At 44.0% G+C, this 26,942-nt stretch overlaps 2 protein-coding genes and 11 non-coding genes across 13 annotated transcripts; all 13 read left to right on the top strand.

Moving 5' to 3' along the window:
* Positions 1 to 322: 322 nt before the first annotated feature.
* On the top strand, positions 323 to 25,943 carry LOC110511982 (transmembrane protein 19). The gene is made up of 8 exons (XM_036945430.1): positions 323 to 560; positions 951 to 1,101; positions 2,339 to 2,452; positions 10,244 to 10,381; positions 10,768 to 10,844; positions 10,975 to 11,152; positions 23,891 to 24,100; positions 25,741 to 25,943. Exons 2-8 carry the CDS (start codon positions 972 to 974, stop codon positions 25,899 to 25,901), a joined length of 1,008 nt encoding a protein of 335 aa, XP_036801325.1. The 5' UTR covers positions 323 to 560; positions 951 to 971; the 3' UTR covers positions 25,902 to 25,943.
* Positions 3,788 to 8,063, top strand: LOC110499734 (12-(S)-hydroxy-5,8,10,14-eicosatetraenoic acid receptor). The gene has a single exon (XM_036945431.1). It carries the CDS (start codon positions 4,240 to 4,242, stop codon positions 5,197 to 5,199), a length of 960 nt encoding a protein of 319 aa, XP_036801326.1. The 5' UTR covers positions 3,788 to 4,239; the 3' UTR covers positions 5,200 to 8,063.
* trnak-cuu lies at positions 11,485 to 11,557 on the top strand. The gene has a single exon. It is a non-coding gene; the product is annotated as a tRNA-Lys (tRNA).
* On the top strand, positions 13,922 to 13,994 carry trnak-cuu. Its single transcript has one exon. It is a non-coding gene; the product is annotated as a tRNA-Lys (tRNA).
* On the top strand, positions 14,849 to 14,921 carry trnak-cuu. Its single transcript has one exon. It is a non-coding gene; the product is annotated as a tRNA-Lys (tRNA).
* Positions 16,017 to 16,089, top strand: trnak-cuu. Its single transcript has one exon. It is a non-coding gene; the product is annotated as a tRNA-Lys (tRNA).
* Positions 16,905 to 16,977, top strand: trnak-cuu. Its single transcript has one exon. It is a non-coding gene; the product is annotated as a tRNA-Lys (tRNA).
* On the top strand, positions 18,073 to 18,145 carry trnak-cuu. The gene has a single exon. It is a non-coding gene; the product is annotated as a tRNA-Lys (tRNA).
* trnak-cuu lies at positions 18,961 to 19,033 on the top strand. Its single transcript has one exon. It is a non-coding gene; the product is annotated as a tRNA-Lys (tRNA).
* trnak-cuu lies at positions 20,944 to 21,016 on the top strand. Its single transcript has one exon. It is a non-coding gene; the product is annotated as a tRNA-Lys (tRNA).
* Positions 22,091 to 22,163, top strand: trnak-cuu. The gene has a single exon. It is a non-coding gene; the product is annotated as a tRNA-Lys (tRNA).
* On the top strand, positions 23,018 to 23,090 carry trnak-cuu. The gene has a single exon. It is a non-coding gene; the product is annotated as a tRNA-Lys (tRNA).
* Positions 23,647 to 23,719, top strand: trnak-cuu. The gene has a single exon. It is a non-coding gene; the product is annotated as a tRNA-Lys (tRNA).
* Positions 25,944 to 26,942: the final 999 nt, after the last annotated feature.

Here is a 26,942-nt window from a genome sequence, read left to right as displayed (position 1 = left end):
TAATAGATGGATATCCTAATAGTGAAAAAAATAATCACATTAACGCTGAATAATATATTTGATTTTGTATTTATTACTCAAACGTATTGATGGATTTGTGTTTGGTGAATAATTTATTTTTGTGAAATATGAAGTTTTAATCTGACAGATTAGCGGAAGTATTTCTTTAAATCCACATCCGGTTCTCAGTCAACAATGAAAGTGAACTGCTGGGGAAATCATAAGGGAATGTAGTATTTCATTATGTATCACGTTTTCTTAGTGAGTTTTGAAAATTGGGTAGGATTTCGACTTTTAAGTCTTTGGTCCACACTCCAGTCCAGTTGGTGGCGGTAATGCACCTTAAAGTTGGTTTCCAACCGCCATATAAACTCCACAGAAGATGAACAACGAGTCCTGTGTTTTGAAATCTGACACCGCTACAGGACTGTGACAGCTGTGAATCGGTTCATCTCGCTAAGTTATCTTATAGGGAGGGACAAGTTACATTAGCTAGTTGTATTGGCACTTCCCCACAATGGAAGAAGCAGGATACAAAGCCATGGCTTCGGCTACTTCAGGTGCAACCTTTACCCTATTTCCTTTAGCCCACTTTCCGACTTATTAGCTTGCTAGCTAGCTGCTAGTTCCACACCAGTAGACAGCTAACGTTAGCTAGCTAGTTGGCTAGCGACTTATGACGCTGTCCGGTCAGTCTTACGTTTTTAGGAGTAATGGCCTGGTCCTACCTAGCCTGGGCAGCTGTTAGTGGGTTTATGATAGAGATCCATAAAGCCCACCAGCCGCTGCCCAGACTAGCCTGGTCCGAGGTCTGCCTGGTGTGTCAATGTGCCCACAGGAGTTGGCAAGACAGTACAAACAGACCTTGGACCAGGCTACTAGCTGTCCCCTGTAAGCCATCTGTCATATAACTAAACAAGTGCCCAAGGTAACGTCGATGACTTCCACAGGTTCTATTCACTTCTTCCACAATGATTTTTGAGGATGAGATACAAATGAAAGAATACCTCAAGATGATGACTGATATGATCGTGTTGTGTGCCACCCTGGCCATCTCCCTCTTCTTCTGGATAATTTCCATCACAGCCAGCACATATTTTGGTAAGAGACACTTGCGTGTGTGGACATGCTCACACACACACACCTTGTCAGTTATGTCCAGTGTTTTCCCTACCATTGTGGGTTATGAAAAGCTTGTTAACCCTTTAAAATAATAATAAATGTTCTGCATAAATGTCATCAGATCTTCATCTAAGTCCTACTCCTAATAATAGATCAAGTTCATCTGATTTAAACGAATAACACAAAAACAATTGTACTTTTGAATTTCTTTATGGAGAAAATTGATCTACCATTACATTTATTTGTGGGGAAAAAAGTATGTGAATCTCTAGATTAATGAGCTCAAAGTGGATTAAAGTAGTCAAAAGTTTAGTATTTGGTCCCATATAGAAGATGTTTCAGAACACTTCTAAATTAATCTTGATAGTGCCATGATTAAGAAAAAAACACGAATTAATCATGAATACGGATGAGTGAGAGGTGTAGAGGCTGCAAAACATGCTCACATGCTCTCACCGTTACCCATAAGAGGGGAGAACATGTTTTGTTGCAGAAATAGAGACAATGCTAAAGGGTGCAAACTTTCTCTCAATACTATATAAGCAAGATAGGCCCCCCTTCCTAGCTCTGTTGCTCCCCCCCTTCCTAGCTCTGTTGCTCCCCCCCTTCCTAGCTCTGTTGCCCCCCCCTTCCTAGCTCTGTTGCCCCCCCCTTCCTAGCTCTGTTGCCCCCCCCTTCCTAGCTCTGTTGCCCCCCCCTTCCTAGCTCTGTTGCCCCCCCCCTTCCTAGCTCTGTTGCCCCCCCCTTCCTAGCTCTGTTGCCCCCCCCTTCCTAGCTCTGTTGCTCCCCCTTCCTAGCTCTGTTGCTCCCCCTTCCTAGCTCTGTTGTCCCTCCCCCCTTCCTAACTCTGTTGTCCCCCCCTTCCTAGCACTGTTGTCCCCCCCTTCCTAGCTCTGTTGTCCCCCCCCCTTCCTAGCTCTGTTGTCCCCCCCCCCCTTCCTAGCTCTGTTGTCCCCCCCCCTTCCTAGCTCTGTTGTCCCCCCCCCCCTTCCTAGCTCTGTTGTCCCCCCCCCCTTCCTAGCTCTGTTGTCCCCCCCCCCCTTCCTAGCTCTGTTGTCCCCCCCCCCCTTCCTAGCTCTGTTGCTCCCCCCATTCCAGAATATAGACAAGGAGAGATGGTTTCAGTAGTAGATGTTTGTTAAAGAGGATGAAGCACGACTTGATGAAACACTGATTATTAGCTAGAGCTATAACCTAATTCAATGCGTCATTCCAGGCACTCTCCAGCCGGTGTCTCCATGGCGATGGTTGTTCTCCATCCTGGTTCCTCTGACTCTCACCACACGGGCCCTGAAGAAGAGGAGTCTGGACCACAGCGGAGCCCTGGGAGGTAAACAAACAATAGAACATAAATCAATGAATCAAAATAAGACCTTCCTGCTCAGGAGGTATTCTATGACTTTCAGCGGAAGAACTGCCCGTGTCTTCACCTTGTAGTTCTGTGTGTTTTAATCAATCAAAACGTGTTATGACAGCCTCACCTACATGTTAATTCCCACGGATGTGTTGTGCAACCAGAGGCACGCCCCTGCACTTACTTAGGCCTACTTCATGTAGGAATTCAGCAGGGAGAATATGTAGCGAATGAAAAAGATAACTTTTATAAACAGATATTTAACTTAACCAGACAAGTCAGTTAAGAAAAACATCTTATTTACAATGACGGCCTAGAAACAGTGGGTTAACTGCCTTGTTCAGGGGAACAGTGGGTTAACTGCCTTGTTCAGGGGAACAGTGGGTTAACTGCCTTGTTCAGGGGAACAGTGGGTTAACTGCCTTGTTCAGGGGAACAGTGGGTTAACTGCCTTGTTCAGGGGAACAGTGGGTTAACTGCCTTGTTCAGGGGAACAGTGGGTTAACTGCCTTGTTCAGGGGAACAGTGGGTTAACTGCCTTGTTCAGGGGAACAGTGGGTTAACTGCCTTGTTCAGGGGAACAGTGGGTTAACTGCCTTGTTCAGGGGAACAGTGGGTTAACTGCCTTGTTCAGGGGAACAGTGGGTTAACTGCCTTGTTCAGGGGAACAGTGGGTTAACTGCCTTGTTCAGGGGAACAGTGGGTTAACTGCCTTGTTCAGGGGAACAGTGGGTTAACTGCCTTGTTCAGGGGAACAGTGGGTTAACTGCCTTGTTCAGGGGAACAGTGGGTTAACTGCCTTGCTCAGGGGAACAGTGGGTTAACTGCCTTGCTCAGGGGAACAGTGGGTTAACTGCCTTGCTCAGAGGAACAGTGGGTTAACTGCCTTGTTCAGGGGAACAGTGGGTTAACTGCCTTGTTCAGGGGAACAGTGGGTTAACTGCCTTGTTCAGGGGAACAGTGGGTTAACTGCCTTGTTCAGGGGAACAGTGGGTTAACTGCCTTGTTCAGGGGAACAGTGGGTTAACTGCCTTGTTCAGGGGAACAGTGGGTTAACTGCCTTGTTCAGGGGAACAGTGGGTTAACTGCCTTGTTCAGGGGAACAGTGGGTTAACTGCCTTGTTCAGGGGAACAGTGGGTTAACTGCCTTGTCCAGGGGAACAGTGGGTTAACTGCCTTGTCCAGGGGAACAGTGGGTTAACTGCCTTGTCCAGGGGAACAGTGGGTTAACTGCCTTGTCCAGGGGAACAGTGGGTTAACTGCCTTGTTCAGGGGAACAGTGGGTTAACTGCCTTGTTCAGGGACAGAACAACAGATTTTTACCTTGTCAGCTCGGGGATTCGATCCAGCAACCTTTCGGTTACTGGCCCAACGCTCTAACTACTAGGCTCCCTGCCGCCCCAATATGACAAATATGGGAAAAAAAATAGTTGTTGTGTGTTGATGCAATGTCTTCCACTATATTCTCAATCCCTCGTGGGACCAAATGCTTATCTATTGGTCCTGTGGTGACTCGCCTACTCAGGAATGGAAGGTGCTCAACCAACAAGTCTGAACGGTTTACAACGGCTGCCTGGGGGGGGAATTACTTAGACTGAAGTACAGTCCTTCAGTGTAACCAGGTCTGCACACGGAATAGGAGCTTCCCTTAAACAGACTCACTTGGCGTTGAGGACTCTGGAGGACTGCTTTTCCTTCTTAAGGATTCGGACAGGATCAGGCTTTGACTGTAAAAAGGGGGACAGGTTTTGCCAGTTCATATTATGGAAGATGATCTTCTGAATGATAACTGCACAGCAGACAATCTGCCCTTGTATACATTCTACGCCTCTGTGATGATTGTGGAGTTCATCCTGGCTCTGCCTCTTAACCTCTCAGTGCTTTACCTCTTCATCTTCAAGCTGGAGTTCTGGAAACTGAACTCCAACAACCTTTTCCTGTTCAATCTCGTGTTGGCTGACCTTCTTCTGCTGGGCTGTTTGCCAGTGAACGCCTACAATTTTCTTCGCGGAGAGAGGCAGAGTGTGGACGGAAAGATCTGCAAAGCCATGCTCTTCATGCTGTTTCTGAACCGAGGCGCCAGTATCGGCTTCCTGGCTGTGATTTCACTCGATCGCTACTTCAACGTGGTTCATCCTGGGAACAAGGACTTTGTCCTCAAAAAGTCCCCTCATATATCTGTCGTCATCTGGCTAGTACTGCTCCCTTTGACTATCCCCACCATGCTGAAGACCGGCTGCTGTGGCAGTCATGGGGACATCACTGACACTCTGAGAGAGGTTGTGTTTTTCACCCAGATTCTCATCCCTTTCTTTGTGTTGGTGTACTGCACGGTCCGCATTGTCAACAGACTCAACAAGAAGACAGTAGGTGACAGGACCAAGCTGCGTCGAGCAGTGTTTCTGGTCACCTCTGTCATACTGGTCTTTTCTTTCTGTTTCCTGCCTTGTACCATCGCTAGAATTGTTCTGTTGATTGTCAGAGCCATGGATTTAGAGAATGCTGAGAATATAGCTATTCAGGTCTATGATGGTTTCATAGTTTTTTCCCACATGGACTGTCTAGTGGACCCAATTGTGTACTGTTTAAGCAGCACTAAGTTCAAACACCTCTACCTGACAACGTATTGCCCCTGTCTACTGAGAAACAACGCAGAAACGGTTGAAAGAACAAACCCGACACGAACCAACTTAAATCTAAAACGCAACAACAACACACTGTAGCTAGTAGTCTAAAACGCAACAACAACACACTGTAGCTAGTAGGTAATGATACTTCTGGGTGTGGGTGTGGTTGTGGTTGTGGGTGTGGTCGTGGGCGTGGCCACAGTTTTTAAAGAGTTTCTTGCAGTTATACACTTTCATGGGGCTGAGAATGTTTTTTTTTTATTTTTTTTTATTTATTTTAAAGATAATTTCCTGCAATTCTACACATTTTACCATGGCTTATGTCGTATAACTAAAACTTTGTTAAAACAAGTCTGTGGCCCCATGCCAGGACATTTTTTAAAAACATTTTAGATTCTCTCTGTGTAGTTTTTTATTTTGGTGATGGTTAGTTCTCAAAGATGATCTTATTTAAAAAAGATATCGCTCCGTTTATCTTTTCTACATACTTTCTATCTGGTTTTAGTCGTTTTAAGTTCACACTGAAAACGTTTTCACCATGTTGATCTGTTTTGATGTGGCGGCCCGCCGCTGCTAAATGAATATAGGGGAAGCACTGGCATGTTCAGCTTTTGTTTGCCAAATCAGACTGTGATTCAATACTGGTTTCTGTTCTGATCAGTCATCGGTTTCGTTCACCTGTGATATCATCATGTTACACAGATCATCATGATGCTGTTAATAATGGTCTGTGTCAAATAAATATTCTCCTCAAATGATGCTCCCATAAAAATGATTGTTACTACTACTACCACCAAGACAACAACAGCTGATAGGAGCTACCCCCTCCTCCCTTGGAGAGGTAAGACCACATTATCTACTACTACTACTACTACTACTACTACTACTACTACCACCAAGACAACAACAGCTGATAGGAGCTACCCCCTCCTCCATTGGAGAGGTAAGACCACATTATATACTACTACTACTACTACTACTACTACTACTACCACCAAGACAACAACAGCTGATAGGAGCTACCCCCTCCTCCATTGGAGAGGTAAGACCACATTATATACTACTACTACTACTACTACTACTACTACCACTACCACTACCACTACCACTAATACTATAACTACAACAGCTGATAGGAGCTACCCCCTCCTCCCTTGGAGAGGTAAGATCACACTACTACTACTACCACTACTACTAGTACTACAACAGCTGATAGGAGCTACCCCCTCCTCCCTTGGCGAGGTAAGACCACATTATATACTACTACTACTACTACTACTACTACTACTACTACCACTACCACTACCACTACCACTAATACTATAACTACAACAGCTGATAGGAGCTACCCCCTCCTCCCTTGGAGAGGTAAGACCACATTATATACTACTACTACTACTACTACTACTACTACTACTACTACCACCAAGACAACAACAGCTGATAGGAGCTACCCCCTCCTCCCTTGGCGAGGTAAGACCACATTATATACTATTACTACTAGTACTACTACTACTACTGCTACTACTACCACTAGTACTACAACAGCTGATAGGAGGTACCCCCTCCTCCCTTGGCGAGGTAAGACCACATTATATACTACTACTACTACTACTACTACTACTACTACTACTACCAAGACAACAACAGCTGATAGGAGCTACCCCCTCCTCCCTTGGAGAGGTAAGACCACATTATATACTACTACTACTACTACTACTACTACTACTACTACTACTACTACTACTACCAAGACAACAACAGCTGATAGGAGCTACCCCCTCCTCCCTTGGAGAGGTAAGACCACATTATATACTACTACTACTACTACTACTACTACTACTACTACTACTACTACTACCAAGACAACAACAGCTGATAGGAGCTACCCCCTCCTCCCTTGGCGAGGTAAGACCACATTATATACTACTACTACTACTACTACTACTACTACTACTACTACTACTACTACTACTACCAAGACAACAACAGCTGATAGGAGCTACCCCCTCCTCCCTTGGAGAGGTAAGACCACATTATATACTACTACTACTACTACTACTACTACTACTACTACTACTACCACCAAGACAACAACAGCTGATAGGAGCTACCCCCTCCTCCCTTGGCGAGGTAAGATCACATTATATACTACTACTACTACTACTACTACTACTACTACTACTACCAAGACAACAACAGCTGATAGGAGCTACCCCCTCCTCCCTTGGAGAGGTAAGACCACATTATATACTACTACTACTACTACTACTACTACTACTACTACTACCACCAAGACAACAACAGCTGATAGGAGCTACCCCCTCCTCCATTGGAGAGGTAAGACCACATTATATACTACTACTACTACTACTACTACTACTACTACTACTACTACTACCACCAAGACAACAACAGCTGATAGGAGCTACCCCCTCCTCCATTGGAGAGGTAAGACCACATTATATACTACTACTACTACTACTACTACTACTACTACTACTACTACTACTACTACCAAGACAACAACAGCTGATAGGGGCTACCCCCTCCTCCCTTGGAGAGGTAAGATCACACTACTACTACTACCACTACTACTAGTACTACAACAGCTGATAGGAGCTACCCCCTCCTCCCTTGGCGAGGTAAGACCACATTATATACTACTACTACTACTACTACTACCACTACCACTACCACTACCACTAATACTATAACTACAACAGCTGATAGGAGCTACCCCCTCCTCCCTTGGCGAGGTAAGACCACATTATATACTACTACTACTACTACTACTACTACTACTACTACTACTACTACCACCAAGACAACAACAGCTGATAGGGGCTACCCCCTCCTCCCTTGGAGAGGTAAGATCACACTACTACTACTACTACCACTACTACTAGTACTACAACAGCTGATAGGAGCTACCCCCTCCTCCCTTGGAGAGGTAAGACCACATTACAGTTGAAGTCAGAAGTTTACATACACTTAGATTGTTAAAACTAGTTGTTCAACCACTCCACACATTTCTTGTTAACAAACTATAGTTTTGGCAAGTTGGTTAGGACATCTACTTTATGCATGAAACAAGTAATTTTTCCAGCAATTGTTTACAGTCAGATTATTTCACTTATAATTCACTGTATCACAATTCCAGTGGGTCAGAAGTTTACATACACTAAGTTGACTGTGCCTTTAAACAGCTTGGAAAATTCCAGAAAATGATGCCATGGCTTTAGAAGCTTCTGATAGGCTAATTGACGTCATTTGAGTCGATTGGAGGTGTACATGTGGATGTATTTCAAGGCCTACCTTCAAACTCAGTGCCTCTTTGCTTGATATCATGGGAAAATCAAAAGAAATCAGCCAAGACCCCATAAAATAAATTGCAGACTTCCAGAAGTCTGGTTCAGCCTTGGGAGCAATTTCCAAATGCCTGAAGGTTCCCCGTTCATCTTTACAAAAAAAATGTGTATATATATTGATCCATCAAATCTCAAACTCACCCAACAAATTATTAGGGGAAAAAACTATTAAAGAGGTACTTTGGGATTTTGGTAAAGAGGCTCTTTGATGTACTTCCCCAGAGTCAGATGACCACCTACCATGTTTATGTCTCCGTGTCCAGTATGAGGGAAGTTTACATGTAGTTTCGTGAGCCAACGCTAACTAGCATCACCCATATACTTCAAAGCAATGTGCTATCTACATCTTAACTTCCTTTATACTGGACATAATGTTATCCGAGAGTTCATCGGTCTCTGGGGAAGTACATAAAGGGCCTCATTGCCAAAATCCCAAGTATCAGTTTATTTAAGAGTCTCTGTTGGGTGTTTCAATGCTATTATTCATTCTAAGATGCATTCCACACAGTTCCAGCAGCCCCAGGCGTGTGCGTGTGAGAAGAGGGTTTGCCCCGGACGTCAGTCGCACGTTAGCCAGGCCATCAGCAGTCCTCGTGATCTGGATCTGAGAGGAATTAATTAGTCACCATTCTTTTAATCAGGGTCTGTGCTGAATCACATTATTCAACTGACTAAAGCAGTTTATTCATGTACTAATTGGTACATTCCACAGCAGAATAGCCCATAAATATTTTTTGGTATAGCGGATTGTTCTGGCAATTCTCACATAGAAACTGTGAGGAATGTTCTTTTGACATTTTGTATCCCAAACTATTTTTCAAGAAAATCATGAGGGAGGTGTTTAATTTGAGGCTCTTTTTAAACCTATCCATGCCTCCTGTAAGACCCTATGACCCTTGAACCGTACATGATACAGACAACATCTTGGAGTCAATATACTCAGTGTCCTCTCAAATATGGAGTACATCTAGATTCAGAAATAAATGTTATCACATTTACTTTACCCAACATAACAAAAATATGAATACTAATTCAACAATATACTCCTCAAAGTGGGTTCTCTGGTACTTTTGAAGATATAACCCATTTTATACATAGAAAATGTGCATTATAGGTAATTGACCAATGACATGATTGCACATTCAGCAAATCACCAGCAGAGGGAGTTTCAAGAAAACAACCGTTTTCCCTCCATTCACTGTGTTGGTGTTCATAAACTGTATCATAACTTAAATCAGCAGAGAGCCCACTCTGGTAATGTGATGTATTTGTAGAGTATATTGTCCCAAACAATGTCTTTTAAAATTAACTAAATCAAAAAAAGTTACTTTTCAGATATCCATATGAATATTTAATGTTGAATAAAAAATTAATGTAAAAAAAACAATTAAAAATTAAAAAGCAAGACATAGCCATATGGCACACTATAAGGAGTATATTGACAGCAAGATGTCTGTATCGTGTACAGTTCACAGATCATAGGGTCTTACAGAAGGCATATATATACAGTAGGTCTAAAAAGGACATAAAATGGCCACTTTCATCATTACTTTCTCGGTATGTTTGAGAAAATCGAGGTTCTGTAGTACTGTTCTGATAAGGTAGTTTAGACCTAGTTTGTAACCTGGTCCCAGATCTGTTAGAGCCGGCTCCCGTGGTCATAACAATGGCCCAAAGAGTTGGCTATGAACAAGTACAAACAGATCTGGGATCAGGTAAGAGTGTTTGAGTTGTATTGTTTTCATGCTTTTGTTCCCTGTCCCCTACAGCCCTGCTGGTCGGCTTCATCCTCACCATGGCCAACATGAGTTTCTTCTCTGCTCTGCTGGCTTTCTTCATCACTTCCTCCAAGCTGACACGCTGGAAAGAAGAGGTCAAGAAGAAACTAGACTCTGACTATAAAGAAGGTAACGAGTTACAGCAGCTAGGCCAGCGGCTAGGCCAGCGGCTAGGCCAGCGGCTAGGCCAGCGGCTAGGCCAGCGGCTAGGCCAGCGGCTAGGCCAGCGGCTAGGCCAGCGGCTAGGCCAAATGACTCTCAAGAGATAGTCAGGCCACACTTCAGTAAGCAACAGCCTGCTACTGGATTGCATAGTCTACCTCAGTCAGTAATATCTGGTTTAAAAAAATCAAAAATAAAACACCTGCTTATGTCATTTGTCCTTAAAGGGATAGTTCACCTGTTTTGAAGTGTATCTTATTTAACAAGGAAACTCACCCCCGGGGAAGTCAAAAGGAAGTGAAACATTTTGGAGGTGAACTATCATTTTAATGTGTGTCCCCTTTGCCCTCCAGGTGGTCAGAGGAACTGGGTGCAGGTGTTCTGTAACGGTGGTGTCCCCACAGAGCTGGCGCTGCTATATATGATCGAGGTCAATCAATCAATCAGTCAATTAATTATATATTTGAATACATATAACAGCTGCCTCAGCCAAGTGAGCCGACCACACATCTGTCACTCATCTGAGGTTATTTCCTTTGTGTGGTCCTGGTTCTAATCAGGTGGGTCCAGGGGAGATGCCGGTGGACTTTGGGAAACAGTACTCAGCCTCCTGGATGTGTCTGTCTCTGCTGGGGGCCTTGGCCTGCTCTACGGGGGACACCTGGGCTTCAGAGGTGGGGCCCGTCCTCAGTCAGACCAAACCCCGCCTCATCACCTCCTGGAGAGAGGTCCCTACAGGTACACACACACACCTGGGCATCAGAGGTGAGGCCCGCCCTCAGTCAGACCAAACCCAGGCTCATCACCTACGTAAAGGGCCATAGAGAGAGAGAGTGTGTGTGTGTGTACACTACCGTTGAAAAGTTGGGGTTCACTTAGAAATGTTGCTTGTGTGAAAATTGTTTTTTTAAATACATTTTTTGGTCCATTTAAAATAATATCAAATTGATCAGAAATACAATGTGTAGACAGTTAATGTTGTACATTACTATTGTAGCTGGAAATGGCTGATTTATATTGGTTCAGACCTTGTGAGGTCTGTATGTGGGTGGTGTTATATAGTGAGGCAAGCCCGGCTAGCTCAGTCGGTAGAGCATGAGACTCTTAATCTCAGGGTCGTGGGTTCGAGCCCCACGTTGGGCGCTAAGCTTTTGATTCGAAAGCCTTTCTTCTGATAAATGCGAGCAAATCAGATGTGTTATTTCCCAACCTGGTCTGTCAGTTATTACATGTTGGTGTGTTATTTCCCAACCTGGTCTGTCAGTTATTACATGTTGGTGTGTTATTTCCCAACCTGGTCTGTCAGTTATTATATGTTGGTGTGTTATTTACCAACCTGGTCTGATAGTTATTACATGTTGGTGTGTTATTTCCCAACCTGGTCTGATAGTTATTACATGTTGGTGTGTTATTTACCAACCTGGTCTGACAGTTATTACATGTTGGTGTGTTATTTACCAACCTGGTCTGACAGTTATTACATGTTGGGCTGTTATTTACCAACCTGGTCTAACAGTTATTACATGTTGGTGTGTTATTTACCAACCTGGTCTGACAGTTATTACATGTTGGTGTGTTATTTACCAACCTGGTCTGACAGTTATTACATGTTGGTGTGTTATTTCCCAACCTGGTCTGTCAGTTATTACATGTTGGTGTGTTATTTCCCAACCTGGTCTGTCAGTTATTACATGTTGGTGTGTTATTTCCCAACCTGGTCTGTCAGTTATTACATGTTGGTGTGTTATTTACCAACCTGGTCTGATAGTTATTACATGTTGGTGTGTTATTTCCCAACCTGGTCTGATAGTTATTACATGTTGGTGTGTTATTTCCCAACCTGGTCTGATAGTTATTACATGTTGGTGTGTTATTTCCCAACCTGGTCTGATAGTTATTACATGTTGGTGTGTTATTTACCAACCTGGTCTGACAGTTATTACATGTTGGTGTGTTTACTGATTTACTGATAAATGCGAGCAAATCAGATTTTATTTGTGTTTGTGTGATATGATACACAGGACAAGTCAAACGTTGACTCACCTACTCATTCAAGGGTTTATTTTTAATACATTTACAACTATTTCTACATACCTGTTTTCGCGTTGTCATTATGGGGTATTATGTGTAGATTGCTGAGGATATTTTATCTAATCCATTTGAGAATAACGCTGTAAGGTAACACATTTGGGGGGAAACCAAGGGGTCTGAATACTTTTAGAAGGAACTTGGATATAAGCAATGAGTAATGACTAAACTAATGTTTATAATGGTGTTTTTATGCTTTGTAATGGCTTTGTCCTATCACAAATGGAGGATCAGGGTATAGGACAGGATCAAAGGTCATGTCATGCTGCCATGAAGCTTGTTAACAGGAAGTATAAGGATTTCTGCATATTCAGGCTACGTCTGGTAGGCTCTGTCTCTCAACCTGGTCTGACAGTTATTACATGTTGGTGTGTTATTTACCAACCTGGTCTGACAGTTATTACATGTTGGGCTGGTGTGTTATTTACCAACCTGGTCTGAGTTATTACATGTTGGGCTGGTGTGTTATTTACCAACCTGGTCTGACAGTTATTACATGTTGGTGTGTTATTTACCAACCTGGTCTGACAGTTATTACATGTTGGTGTGTTGTTTACCAACCTGGTCTGACAGTTATTACATGTTGGGCTGGGGTTATTTACCAACCTGGTCTGACAGTTATTACATGTTGGGCTGGGGTTATTTACCAACCTGGTCTGACAGTTATTAAATGTTGGGCTGGTGTGTTATTTACCAACCTGGTCTGACAGTTATTACATGTTGGTGTGTTATTTACCAACCTGGTCTGACAGTTATTACATGTTGGTGTGTTATTTACCAATCTGGTCTGACAGTTATTACATGTTGGTGGGTTATTTACCAATCTGGTCTGACAGTTATTACATGTTGGTGGGTTATTTACCAACCTGGTCTGACAGTTATTACATGTTGGTGGGTTATTTACCAACCTGGTCTGACAGTTATTACATGTTGGTGTGTTATTTACAACCTGGTCTGAGTTATTACATGTTGGTGTGTTATTTACCAACCTGGTCTGACAGTTATTACATGTTGGTGTGTTATTTACCAACCTGGTCTGACAGTTATTACATGTTGGTGTGTTATTTACCAACCTGGTCTGACAGTTATTACATGTTGGTGTGTTATTTACCAACCTGGTCTGACAGTTATTACATGTTGGTGGGTTATTTACCAACCTGGTCTGACAGTTATTACATGTTGGTGTGTTATTTACCAACCTGGTCTGACAGTTATTACATGTTGGGCTGGGGTTATTTACCAACCTGGTCTGACAGTTATTACATGTTGGTGTGTTATTTACCAACCTGGTCTGTCAGTTATTACATGTTGGTGTGTTATTTACCAACCTGGTCTGACAGTTATTACATGTTGGTGTGTTATTTACCAACCTGGTATAACAGTTGTGTTATTTTAGGATGTTGTGGGTTGTATCTCCAAGCCCGGCTAGCTCAGTCGGTAGAGCATGAGACTCTTAATCTCAGGGTCGTGGGTTCGAGCCCCACGTTGGGCGCTGATCTTTTGATTTGGATACCATTGATCCTCAGAGGCTTGGGGCTCGTTTCCTGGACACAGATTATAGTCCTCCACTGAAAAGCACTACCTCTGAACAATATCAAATGGACATGTTTTTTTAGACTAGGACTTCATGGGTGTCTGGGAAACCAGCCTTCGAGGTATAGTGGTTAATACACATGCAACATAGATGACCAGTATTGGTTGACTGTGTTGCTTCATCACCCTAGGGGTAAGTACTAGGGTGATGAAATAGAGGACTGTTAAAATCCAAGAGGCAAGGTTGGTTCACACCCTGAGATCTGTCAGTGAGCAAGGTTGGTTCACGCCCTGTGAGGTCTGTCAGTGGGCAGGGTTGGTTCAGACCCTGTGAGGTCTGTCAATGGGCAGGGTTGGTTCAGACCCTGTGAGGTCTGTCAGTGGGCAGGGTTGGTTCAGACCCTGTGAGGTCTGTCAGTGGGCATGGTTGGTTCAGAGCCTGTGAGGTCTGTCACTGAGCAGGGTTGGTTCAGACCCTGTGAGGTCTGTCACTGAGCAGGGTTGGTTCAGACCCTGTGAGGTCTGTCAAGGTGCAGGGTTGGTTCAGACCCTGCGAGGTCTGTCACTGAGCAGGGTTGGTTCAGACCCTGCGAGGTCTGTCACTGAGCAGGGTTGGTTCAGACCCTGTGAGGTCTGTCACTGAGCAGGGTTGGTTCAGACCCTGTGAGGTCTGTCACTGAGCAGGGTTGGTTCAGACCCTGTGAGGTCTGTCAAGGTGCAGGGTTGGTTCAGACCCTGTGAGGTCTGTCAAGGTGCAGGGTTTGTTCAGACCCAACGAGGTCTTTATGTGGGTGTTGTTAAATAGTGATGCAAGCCCGGCTAGCTCAGTCGGTAGAGCATGAGACTCTTAATCTCAGGGTCGTGGGTTCGAGCCCCACGTTGGGCGCTAACCTTTTTGATTTGAAAGCCTGTCTTCTGATAAATGCGAGCAAATCAGATTTGATTTGTGTTTGTGTGATATGATACACAGGACCAGTCAAACGTTGACTCACCTACTCATTCAAGGGTTTATTTTTAATACATTTACAACTATTTCTACATACCTGTTTTCGCGTTGTCATTATGGGGTATTATGTGTAGATTGTTGAGGATGTTTTAGTTAATCCATTTGAGAATAACGCTGGAAGGTAACACATTTGGGGGAAAACCAAGGGGTCTGAATACTTTTTGAAGGCACTTGGATATAAGCAATGAGTAATGACTAAACTAATGTTTATAATGGTGTTTTTATGCTTTGTAATGGCTTTGTCCTATCACAAGTGGAGGATCAGGGTATAGGACAGGATCAAAGGTCATGTCATGCTGCCATGAAGCTTGTTAACAGGAAGTTAAAGGATTTCTGCATATTCAGGCTACGTCTGGTAGGCTCTGTCTCAACAGGGGGGGGATCATGAGACATTTTTGACCATGGCTTTCAGCCCCACACTTTGTCTAAGTCCACAAATGGAAGAAATACCCTGGTCAAAAGTAGTGCACTATATAGGGAATAGGGTGCCATTTGAGTTGCACGACTGTATGTAGAAAGAAGGTAATTACGTTTGAGAGTTGTTACTGTCACTAGACTAGTTATTTCCCAACCTGGTCTGACAGTTATTACATGTTGGTGTGTTATTTACCAACCTGGTCTGACAGTTATTACATGTTGGGCTGGTGTTATTTACCAACCTGGTCTGATAGTTATTACATGTTGGGCTGGTGTGTTATTTACCAACCTGGTCTGACAGTTATTACATGTTGGGCTGGTGTGTTATTTACCAACCTGGTCTGACAGTTATTACATGTTGGGCTGGTGTGTTATTTACCAACCTGGTCTGACAGTTATTACATGTTGGTGTGTTATTTACCAACCTGGTCTGACAGTTATTGCATGTTGGTGTGTTATTTACCAACCTGGTCTGATAGTTATTACATGTTGGTGTGTTATTTACCAACCTGGTATAACAGTTGTGTTATTTTAGGATGTTGTGGGTTGTATCTCCAAGCCCGGCTAGCTCAGTCGGTAGAGCATGAGACTCTTAATCTCAGGGTCGTGGGTTCGAGCCCCACGTTGGGCGCTGATCTTTTGATTTGGATACCATTGATCCTCAGAGGCTTGGGGCTCGTTTCCTGGACACAGATTATAGTCCTCCACTGAAAAGCACTACCTCTGAACAATATCAAATGGACATGTTTTTTTAGACTAGGACTTCATGGGTGTCTGGGAAACCAGCCTTCGAGGTATAGTGGTTAATACACATGCAACATAGATGACCAGTATTGGTTGACTGTGTTGCTTCATCACCCTAGGGGTAAGTACTAGGGTGATGAAATAGAGGACTGTTAAAATCCAAGAGGCAAGGTTGGTTCACACCCTGAGATCTGTCAGTGAGCAAGGTTGGTTCACGCCCTGTGAGGTCTGTCAGTGGGCAGGTTTGGTTCAGACCCTGTGAGGTCTGTCAGTGGGCAGGGTTGGTTCAGACCCTGTGAGGTCTGTCAGTGGGCATGGTTGGTTCAGAGCCTGTGAGGTCTGTCACTGAGCAGGGTTGGTTCAGACCCTGTGAGGTCTGTCACTGAGCAGGGTTGGTTCAGACCCTGAGGTCTGTCACTGAGCAGGGTTGGTTCAGACCCTGTGTTTTCTGTCAAGGTGCAGGGTTGGTTCAGACCCTGCGAGGTCTGTCACTGAGCAGGGTTGGTTCAGACCCTGTGAGGTCTGTCACTGAGCAGGGTTGGTTCAGACCCTGTGAGGTCTGTCACTGAGCAGGGTTGGTTCAGACCCTGTGAGGTCTGTCAAGGTGCAGGGTTGGTTCAGACCCTGTGAGGTCTGTCAAGGTGCAGGGTTTGTTCAGACCCAACGAGGTCTTTATGTGGGTGGTGTTAAATAGTGATGCAAGCCCGGCTAGCTCAGTCGGTAGAGCATGAGACTCTTAATCTCAGGGTCGTGGGTTCGAGCCCCACGTTGGGCGCTAACCTTTTTGATTTGAAAGCCTGTCTTCTGATAAATGCGAGCAAATCAGATTTGATTTGTGTTTGTGTGATATGATACACAGGACCAGTCAAACGTTGACTCACCTACTCATTCAAGGGTTTATTTTTAATACATTTACAACTATTTCTACATACCTGTTTTCGCGTTGTCATTATGGGGTATTATGTGTAGATTGTTGAGGATGTTTTAGTTAATCCATTTGAGAATAACGCTGGAAGGTAACACATTTGGGGGAAAACCAAGGGGTCTGAATACTTTTTGAAGGCACTTGGATATAAGCAATGAGTAATGACTAAACTAATGTTTATAATGGTGTTTTTATGCTTTGTAATGGCTTTGTCCTATCACAAGTGGAGGATCAGGGTATAGGACAGGATCAAAGGTCATGTCATGCTGCCATGAAGCTTGTTAACAGGAAGTTAAAGGATTTCTGCATATTCAGGCTACGTCTGGTAGGCTCTGTCTCAACAGGGGGGGGATCATGAGACATTTTTGACCATGGCTTTCAGCCCCACACTTTGTCTAAGTCCACAAATGGAAGAAATACCCTGGTCAAAAGTAGTGCACTATATAGGGAATAGGGTGCCATTTGAGTTGCACGACTGTATGTAGAAAGAAGGTAATTACGTTTGAGAGTTGTTACTGTCACTAGACTAGTTATTTCCCAACCTGGTCTGACAGTTATTACATGTTGGTGTGTTATTTACCAACCTGGTCTGACAGTTATTACATGTTGGGCTGGTGTTATTTACCAACCTGGTCTGATAGTTATTACATGTTGGGCTGGTGTGTTATTTACCAACCTGGTCTGACAGTTATTACATGTTGGGCTGGTGTGTTATTTACCAACCTGGTCTGACAGTTATTACATGTTGGGCTGGTGTGTTATTTACCAACCTGGTCTGACAGTTATTACATGTTGGTGTGTTATTTACCAACCTGGTCTGACAGTTATTGCATGTTGGTGTGTTATTTACCAACCTGGTCTGATAGTTATTACATGTTGGTGTGTTATTTACCAACCTGGTATAACAGTTGTGTTATTTTAGGATGTTGTGGGTTGTATCTCCAAGCCCGGCTAGCTCAGTCGGTAGAGCATGAGACTCTTAATCTCAGGGTCGTGGGTTCGAGCCCCACGTTGGGCGCTGATCTTTTGATTTGGATACCATTGATCCTCAGAGGCTTGGGGCTCGTTTCCTGGACACAGATTATAGTCCTCCACTGAAAAGCACTACCTCTGAACAATATCAAATGGACATGTTTTTTTAGACTAGGACTTCATGGGTGTCTGGGAAACCAGCCTTCGAGGTATAGTGGTTAATACACATGCAACATAGATGACCAGTATTGGTTGACTGTGTTGCTTCATCACCCTAGGGGTAAGTACTAGGGTGATGAAATAGAGGACTGTTAAAATCCAAGAGGCAAGGTTGGTTCACACCCTGAGATCTGTCAGTGAGCAAGGTTGGTTCACGCCCTGTGAGGTCTGTCAGTGGGCAGGTTTGGTTCAGACCCTGTGAGGTCTGTCAGTGGGCAGGGTTGGTTCAGACCCTGTGAGGTCTGTCAGTGGGCATGGTTGGTTCAGAGCCTGTGAGGTCTGTCACTGAGCAGGGTTGGTTCAGACCCTGTGAGGTCTGTCACTGAGCAGGGTTGGTTCAGACCCTGAGGTCTGTCACTGAGCAGGGTTGGTTCAGACCCTGTGTTTTCTGTCAAGGTGCAGGGTTGGTTCAGACCCTGCGAGGTCTGTCACTGAGCAGGGTTGGTTCAGACCCTGTGAGGTCTGTCACTGAGCAGGGTTGGTTCAGACCCTGTGAGGTCTGTCACTGAGCAGGGTTGGTTCAGACCCTGTGAGGTCTGTCAAGGTGCAGGGTTGGTTCAGACCCTGTGAGGTCTGTCAAGGTGCAGGGTTTGTTCAGACCCAACGAGGTCTTTATGTGGGTGGTGTTAAATAGTGATGCAAGCCCGGCTAGCTCAGTCGGTAGAGCATGAGACTCTTAATCTCAGGGTCGTGGGTTCGAGCCCCACGTTGGGCGCTAACCTTTTTGATTTGAAAGCCTGTCTTCTGATAAATGCGAGCAAATCAGATTTGATTTGTGTTTGTGTGATATGATACACAGGACCAGTCAAACGTTGACTCACCTACTCATTCAAGGGTTTATTTTTAATACATTTACAACTATTTCTACATACCTGTTTTCACGTTGTCATTATGGGGTATTATGTGTAGATTGTTGAGGATGTTTTAGTTAATCCATTTGAGAATAACGCTGGAAGGTAACACATTTGGGGGAAAACCAAGGGGTCTGAATACTTTTTGAAGGCACTTGGATATAAGCAATGAGTAATGACTAAACTAATGTTTATAATGGTGTTTTTATGCTTTGTAATGGCTTTGTCCTATCACAAGTGGAGGATCAGGGTATAGGACAGGATCAAAGGTCATGTCATGCTGCCATGAAGCTTGTTAACAGGAAGTTAAAGGATTTCTGCATATTCAGGCTACGTCTGGTAGGCTCTGTCTCAACAGGGGGGGGGGGGATCATGAGACATTTTTGACCATGGCTTTCAGCCCCACACTTTGTCTAAGTCCACACATGGAACAAAGACCCTGGTCAAAAGTAGTGCACTATATAGGGAATAGGGTGCCATTTGAGTTGCACGACTGTATGTAGAAAGAAGGTAATTACGTTTGAGAGTTGTTACTGTCACTAGACTAGTTATTTCCCAACCTTGTCTGACAGTTATTACGTGTTGGTGTGTTATTTACCAACCTGGTCTGACAGTTATTACATGTTGGTGTGTTATTTACCAACCTGGTCTGACAGTTATTACATGTTGGTGTGTTATTTACCAACCTGGTCTGACAGTTATTACATGTTGGTGTGTTATTTACCAACCTGGTCTGACAGTTATTACATGTTGGTGTGTTATTTACCAACCTGGTCTGACAGTTATTACATGTTGGTGTGTTATTTACCAACCTGGTCTGACAGTTATTACATGTTGGTGTGTTATTTACCAACCTGAAAAGCACTACCTCTGAACAATATCAAATGGACATGTTTTTTAGACTAGGACTTCATGGGTGTCTGGGAAACCAGCCTTAGAGGTATAGTGGTTATACACATGCAACATAGATGGCATTGGTTGACTGTGTTGCTTCATCACCCTAGGGATAAGTACTAGGGTGATGAAATAGAGGACTGCTGAAATCCAAGAGGCAGGGTTGGTTCACACCCTGAGATCTGTCAGTGAGCAAGGTTGGTTCACGCCCTGTGAGGTCTGTCAGTGGGCAGGGTTGGTTCAGACCCTGTGAGGTCTGTCAATGGGCAGGGTTGGTTCAGACCCTGTGAGGTCTGTCAGTGGGCATGGTTGGTTCAGACCCTGTGAGGTCTGTCAGTGGGCATGGTTGGTTCAGACCCTGTGAGGTCTGTCACTGAGCAGGGTTGGTTCAGACCCTGTGAGGTCTGTCACTGAGCAGGGTTGGTTCAGACCCTGTGAGGTCTGTCACTGAGCAGGGTTGGTTCAGACCCTGTGAGGTCTGTCACTGAGCAGGGTTGGTTCACGCCCTGTGAGGTCTGTCAGTGGGCAGGGTTGGTTCAGACCCTGTGAGGTCTGTCAGTGGGCATGGTTGGTTCAGACCCTGTGAGGTCTGTCACTGAGCAGGGTTGGTTCAGACCCTGTGAGGTCTGTCACTGAGCAGGGTTGGTTCAGACCCTGTGAGGTCTGTCACTGAGCAGGGTTGGTTCAGACCCTGTGAGGTCTGTCACTGAGCAGGGTTGGTTCAGACCCTGTGAGGTCTGTCACTGAGCAGGGTTGGTTCAGACCCTGTGAGGTCTGTCACTGAGCAGGGTTGGTTCAGACCCTGTGAGGTCTGTCAAGGTGCAGGGTTTGTTCAGACCCAACGATGTCTGTATGTGGGTGGTGTTATATAGTGAGGCAAGCCCGGCTAGCTCAGTCGGTAGAGCATGAGACTCTTAATCTCAGGGTCGTGGGTTCGAGCCCCACGTTGGGCGCTAACCTTTTGATTTAAAAGCCTGTCTTCTGATAAATGTGAGCAAATCAGATTTGATTTGTGTTTGTGTGATATGATACACAGTACCAGTCAAACGTTTACTCACCTACTCATTCAAGGGTTTATTTTTAATACATTTACAACAATTTCTACATACCTGTTTTCGTGTTGTCATTATGGTGTGTAGATTGCTGAGGATATTTTATCTAATCCATTTGAGAATAACGCTGTAAGGCAACACATTTGGGGGAAAACCAAGGGGTCTGAATACTTTTTGAAGGCACTTGGATATAAGCAATGAGTAATGACTAAACTAATGTTTATAATGGTGTTTTTATGCTTTGTAATGGCTTTGTCCTATCACAAGTGGAGGATCAGGGTATAGGACAGGACCAAAGGTCATGTCATGCAGCCATGAAGCTTGTTAACAGGAAGTTAAAGGATTTCTGCATATTCAGGCTGCGTCTGGTAGGCTCTGTCTCAACAGGGGGGGGGGGGGATCATGAGACATTTTGGACCATGGCTTTCAGCCCAACACTTTGTCTAAGTCCAAATGGACAAATACCCTGGTCAAAAGTAGTGCACTATATAGGGAATAGGGTGCCATTTGAGTTGCAAGACTGTATGTAGAAAGAAGGTAATTACGTTTGAGAGTTGTTACTGTCTCTAGACTAGTTATTTTCCAACCTTGTCTGACAGTTATTACATGTTGGTGTGTTATTTACCAACCTGGTCTGACAGTTATTACATGTTGGTGTGTTATTTACCAACCTGGTCTGACAGTTATTACATGTTGGTGTGTTATTTACCAACCTGGTCTGACAGTTATTACATGTTGGTGTGTTATTTACCAACCTGGTCTGACAGTTATTACATGTTGGTGTGTTATTTACCAACCTGGTCTGACAGTTATTACATGTTGGGCTGGTGTTTTATTTATCAACCTGGTCTGTCAGTTATTACATGCTGGTGTGTTATTTACCAACCTGGTCTAACAGTTATTACATGTTGTTGTGTTATTTACCAACCTGGTCTGACAGTTGTTATTTTGGGATGTTGTGTGTTGTATCTCCAAGCCCGGCTAGCTCAGTCGGTAGAGCATGAGACTCTTAATCTCAGGGTCGTGGGTTCGAGCCCCATGTTGGGCGCTAACCTTTTTGATTTGAAAGCCTTACTTCTGATGAATGCGAGCAAATCAGATTTTATTTGTGTGTGATATGATACACAGTACCAGTCAAAAGTTCACTCACGTACTCATTCAAGTTTTTTTTTAAAATAAATTTGCAATAATTTCTACATACCTGTTTTCACGTCATTATGGGGTATTATGGGGTAGATAAGGATTATGTGTAGATTGCTGAGGATGTTTTATCTAATCCATTTGAGAATGACGCTGTAAGGTAACACATTTGGGGGAAAACCAAGGGGTCTGAATACTTTTAGAAGGAACTTGTATATACAGTGAGGGAAAATAGTATTTGATACCCTGCTGATTTTGTACGTTTGCCCACTGACAAAGAAATGATCCGTCTATAATTTTAATGGTAGATTTATTTGAACATTGAGAGACAGAATAACAACAACAAAAATCCTGCATGTCAAAAATGTTATATATTGATTTGCATTTTAATGAGGGAAATAAGTATTTGACCCCTCTGCAAAACATGATTTAGTACTTCGTGGCAAAACCCGTGTTGGTAATCACAGAGGTCAGACGTTTCTTGTAGTTGGCCACCAGGTTTGCACACATCTCAGGAGGGATTTTGTCCCACTCCTCTTTGCAGATCTTCTCCAAGTCATTAAGGTTTCGAGGCTGACGTTTGGCAACTCAAACCTTCAGCTCCCTCCACAGATTTTCTATGGGATTAAGGTCTGGAGACTGGCTAGGCCAATGGGCAGCGTTGGTTCAGACCCTGTGAAGTCTGTCACTGAGCAGGGTTGGTTCAGACCCTAGTTACGCCCTGTGAGGTCTGTATGTGGGTGGTGTTAAATAGTGATGCAAGCCCGGCTAGCTCAGTCGGTAGAGCATGAGACTCTTAATCTCAGGGTCGTGGGTTCGAGCCCCACGTTGGGCGCTAAACTTTTGATTTGAAAGCTGATAAATGCGAGCAAATCAAATGTTATTTCTCACATGCTCCGATTACAACAGATAGACCTTACATTGAAATGCTTCCTGACAAGGTCTTAATTAACCAACAATGCAGGTCAACAAATAGAGTTAAGAAAATATGAACTAAATAAAACAAAAGTAAAAAAGGAAATAAATGTAACCTTAAAGAACAGTAACGAGGCTGTATACAGGGGCACCGGTTCGTCAGACTCCAGAGGCTTGGTTGCAAAGAAAGTCACTGACTGTTCAGTCAACAACTTTTCACATTGAGTTAGAGAATAAAAGACTGTGGGTGAAATGCAGAAGGGGACATGGTTGGAGTCAGACATTTCTTTACATTACATTTCAATGAACTATCTATTGACAGTGCGTCTCCACTAACAACTATTCACAGTGTTGTGTAAAAAGAGCCCAACAGTAACTGACTGTGGCAGGTGATGTGAAAACTAGAAGGGGGGGGGGGCGGGGTTCCTGACTCATGTTGACATTCCTATGTGCTGGGGAATTCCAGCTACCCTCAGGCCCGGCTAGCTCAGTCGGTAGAGCATGAGACTCTTAATCTCAGGGTCGTGGGTTCGAGCCCCACGTTGGGCGGTTGTCTTTTGTGTTGAGTGCTAGACTCTGAGACGGACTTTGACGCAGTTTCAAAGTAGATCCATTAATCACTTCCAGTAAAATAGTGTAGACTTGTTGCATCTTGTTCCTAACAATGCTCCTCCCCATGAGACTAGTGAAACTATATGGTGTTAACTGTTCTTTTCACAGGGACCAATGGAGGAGTGACCCCAGTGGGTCTACTGGCTAGCTTCCTGGGGGGCCTGGCAGTGGGCGTGGCTTACTATATCTCTCAGATCCTATTGGTCCGTGACCTGCACCTGGCTGATCCCCAGTGGCCAATCATAATCTATGGAGCCATGGCTGGCCTAATGGGGTCCATGTTGGACTCTGTCCTGGGAGCACACTGGCAGTACTCAGGTGGGTCTGTCAACGATGAGTTATTAATGTGTTATTATCAGGGATTAGTTATGTTATTATCAGGGATTAGATAATCACGTTATCATCAGGGATTAGTTATGTTATTATCAGGGATTAGATAATCACGTTATCATCAGGGATTAGATATGTTATTATCAGGGATTAGATATTCACGTTTTCATCAGGGATTAGTTATTCACATTTTCATCAGGGATTATATATTCACTTTATTATCAGGGAAAAGTATAAATAACTAACTTCAGATATAGATTATATACTGTGCATTCAGACCCCTCATCTTTTTTCACATTTTGTTATGTTACAGCCTTATTCTAAAATAGATTTTTTTAAAGTCAATCTACACACAATGCCCCATAATGACAAAGCAAACACTGTTTTGTAGAAATTTGAGTAAATATATAAAAATATATATATATATAATTTACATAAATATTCAGACCCTTTACTCAGTACTTTGTTGAAGCACCTTTGGCAGCGATTACAGCCTTGATTGTTCTGGGGTATGACGCTACAAGCTTGGCACACCTGTATTTGGGGAGTTTCTCCCATTATTCTCTGCAGATCCTCTCAAGCGCTGTCAGGTTGGATGGGGAGCGTCACTGCACAGCTATTTTTTAGGTCTCCAGAGATGTTCGATCAGGTTCAAGTCCGGGCTCTGGCTGGGCCACTAAAGGACATTCAGAGACTTTTCCCGAAGCCATGTTGTCTTGGCTATGTGCTTAGGGTCATTGTCCTGTTGGAAGGTGAAATTTGGCCCCAGTCTGAGGTCCTGAGTGCTCTGGAGCAGGTTTTCATCAAGGATCTCTCTGTACTTTGCTCTGTTCATCTTTCCCTCGATCCGGACTAGTCTCCCAGTCCCTGTCGCTGAAAAACATCTCCACATCATGATGCTGCCACCACCATGCTTCATTGTCGGGATGGTGCCAGGTTTCCTCCAGATGTGACGCTTGGCATTCAGGCCAAAGAGTTCAATCTTGGTTTCATCAGACCAGAGAATCTGGTTTCTCATGGTTCCCTTCCCCAGATCTGTGCCTTGACACAATCCTGTCTCTGAGCTCTACAGACAGTTACCATGACCGTGCGGCTTGGTTTTTGCTCTGACATGCATTGTCAACTGTGGAACCTTTTATATAGACAGGTGTGTTCCTTTCCAAATCATGTCCAATCAATTGAATTTACCAGATGTGGACTCCAAGTTGTAGAAACATGTCAAGGATGATTAATGGAAACAGGATTAATCTGAGCTCAATTTCGAGTCTCATAGCAAATTAGGTATCTGTTTATTTTTTTTATACATTTGCAAAAATGTCTAAAAACCTGTTTTCACTTTGTCGTTATGGGTTATTGTGTGTAGATATATATTTTTATTCTTCTTCATTTAATACATTTTAGAATATGGCTGAAACAAAATGTGGAAAAAAGTCAAGGGGTCTGAATAATGTCTGAATGCACTGTATATGTTATTCATTTATTTGGATAAAAATTATTTATAGATGTTTGATATCCAAGTCTTAGCAGGTGCTTGAAGTGTCTTTCTTGAATTTAAAACATTGCAGTCATTTAAAAAAATAAAATGTCTTCTCCACTCTCACGGCTGTATGATGTCCCTTCTTCCCCAGGTTATGACGTAAACCTCGGAAAGGTTGTCAACTGTGCGTCTGTGACAACTAAGAGGATATGTGGGAAGCCTATCCTGGACAACAATGGCGTTAACCTCTTCTCTTCCATCATTGTAGCTCTGGTACTTCCTGGTGTTGCGTGGAGCTTCTGGCCTCACTAGGGAAGGAACTCTTGTGCGCTTCCCTGATTTTGTATTTTGTCCCCCCAAAAAAAAGAATGTTTTTGCTTGTTGTCTTGAAGTCTAGTGTTTTATACTTGACCTAGTATGGTGTAGCTTGCTGTCTAAGGAAATAAGTGATTGCCATGCTACAACTAACCTTTACAACTCTGTGTTTGCCTTTATGGTCATACATTTGTTGATCTTAGTTTAATCATCGAGATTTCAGTTGTTTCCTAAAATGCATTAAGTGCATGGACTATAGGAGAGTCATTTCTTGTTGGTTTGATTGATTGAATATTTTTGCTAAACTTGTTGTAATACTCTTGAATAGGCCTACACCCTACACTAGAGAAGGGATGGGGTAGGGGTGAGAGAAGCCTACACCCTACACTAGAGAAGGGATGGGGTAGGGGTGAGAGAAGCCTACACCCTACACTAGAGAAGGGATGGGGTAGGGGGGAGAGAAGCCTACACCCTACACTAGAGAAGGGATGGGGTAGGGGTGAGAGAAGCCTACACCCTACACTAGAGAAGGGATGGGGTAGGGGTGAGAGAAGCCTACACCCTACACTAGAGAAGGGATGAGAGAAGCCTACACCCTACACTAGAGAAGGGATGAGAGAAGCCTACACCCTACACTAGAGAAGGGATGGGGTAGGGGTGAGAGAAGCCTACACCCTACACTAGAGAAGGGATGAGAGAAGCCTACACCCTACACTAGAGAAGGGAAGGGGTGAGAGAAGCCTACACCCTACACTAGAGAAGGGATGGGGTAGGGGGGAGAGAAGCCTACACCCTACACTAGAGAAGGGATGGGGTAGGGGTGAGAGAAGCCTACACCCTACACTAGAGAAGGGATGAGAGAAGCCTACACCCTACACTAGAGAAGGGATGGGGTAGGGGGGAGAGAAGCCTACACCCTACACTAGAGAAGGGATGAGAGAAGCCTACACCCTACACTAGAGAAGGGTAGGGGTGAGAGAAGCCTACACCCTACACTAGAGAAGGGATGGGGTAGGGGTGAGAGAAACCTACACCCTA

This window comes from Oncorhynchus mykiss, chromosome 15 (genome assembly GCF_013265735.2).
Source record: "Oncorhynchus mykiss isolate Arlee chromosome 15, USDA_OmykA_1.1, whole genome shotgun sequence".
In the NCBI taxonomy this organism is placed as follows: Eukaryota; Metazoa; Chordata; class Actinopteri; order Salmoniformes; family Salmonidae; genus Oncorhynchus; species Oncorhynchus mykiss.
The sequence above is the reverse complement of the archived record's forward strand: the minus strand, read 5'-3'. Positions and strand labels throughout refer to the sequence as shown.

Excerpts from the sequence above, each read along its gene's own strand:
- LOC110499734 (XM_036945431.1), top strand. The coding sequence starts at position 4,240 with ATGGAAGATGATCTTCTGAATGATAACTGCACAGCAGACAATCTGCCC.
- LOC110511982 (XM_036945430.1), top strand. The coding sequence starts at position 972 with ATGATTTTTGAGGATGAGATACAAATGAAAGAATACCTCAAGATGATG. Across the intron at positions 1,102-2,338 it reads CACAGCCAGCACATATTTTG|GCACTCTCCAGCCGGTGTCT; the intron begins GTAAGAGACACT and ends GCGTCATTCCAG. Across the intron at positions 11,153-23,890 it reads CTGGAGAGAGGTCCCTACAG|GGACCAATGGAGGAGTGACC; the intron begins GTACACACACAC and ends TTCTTTTCACAG.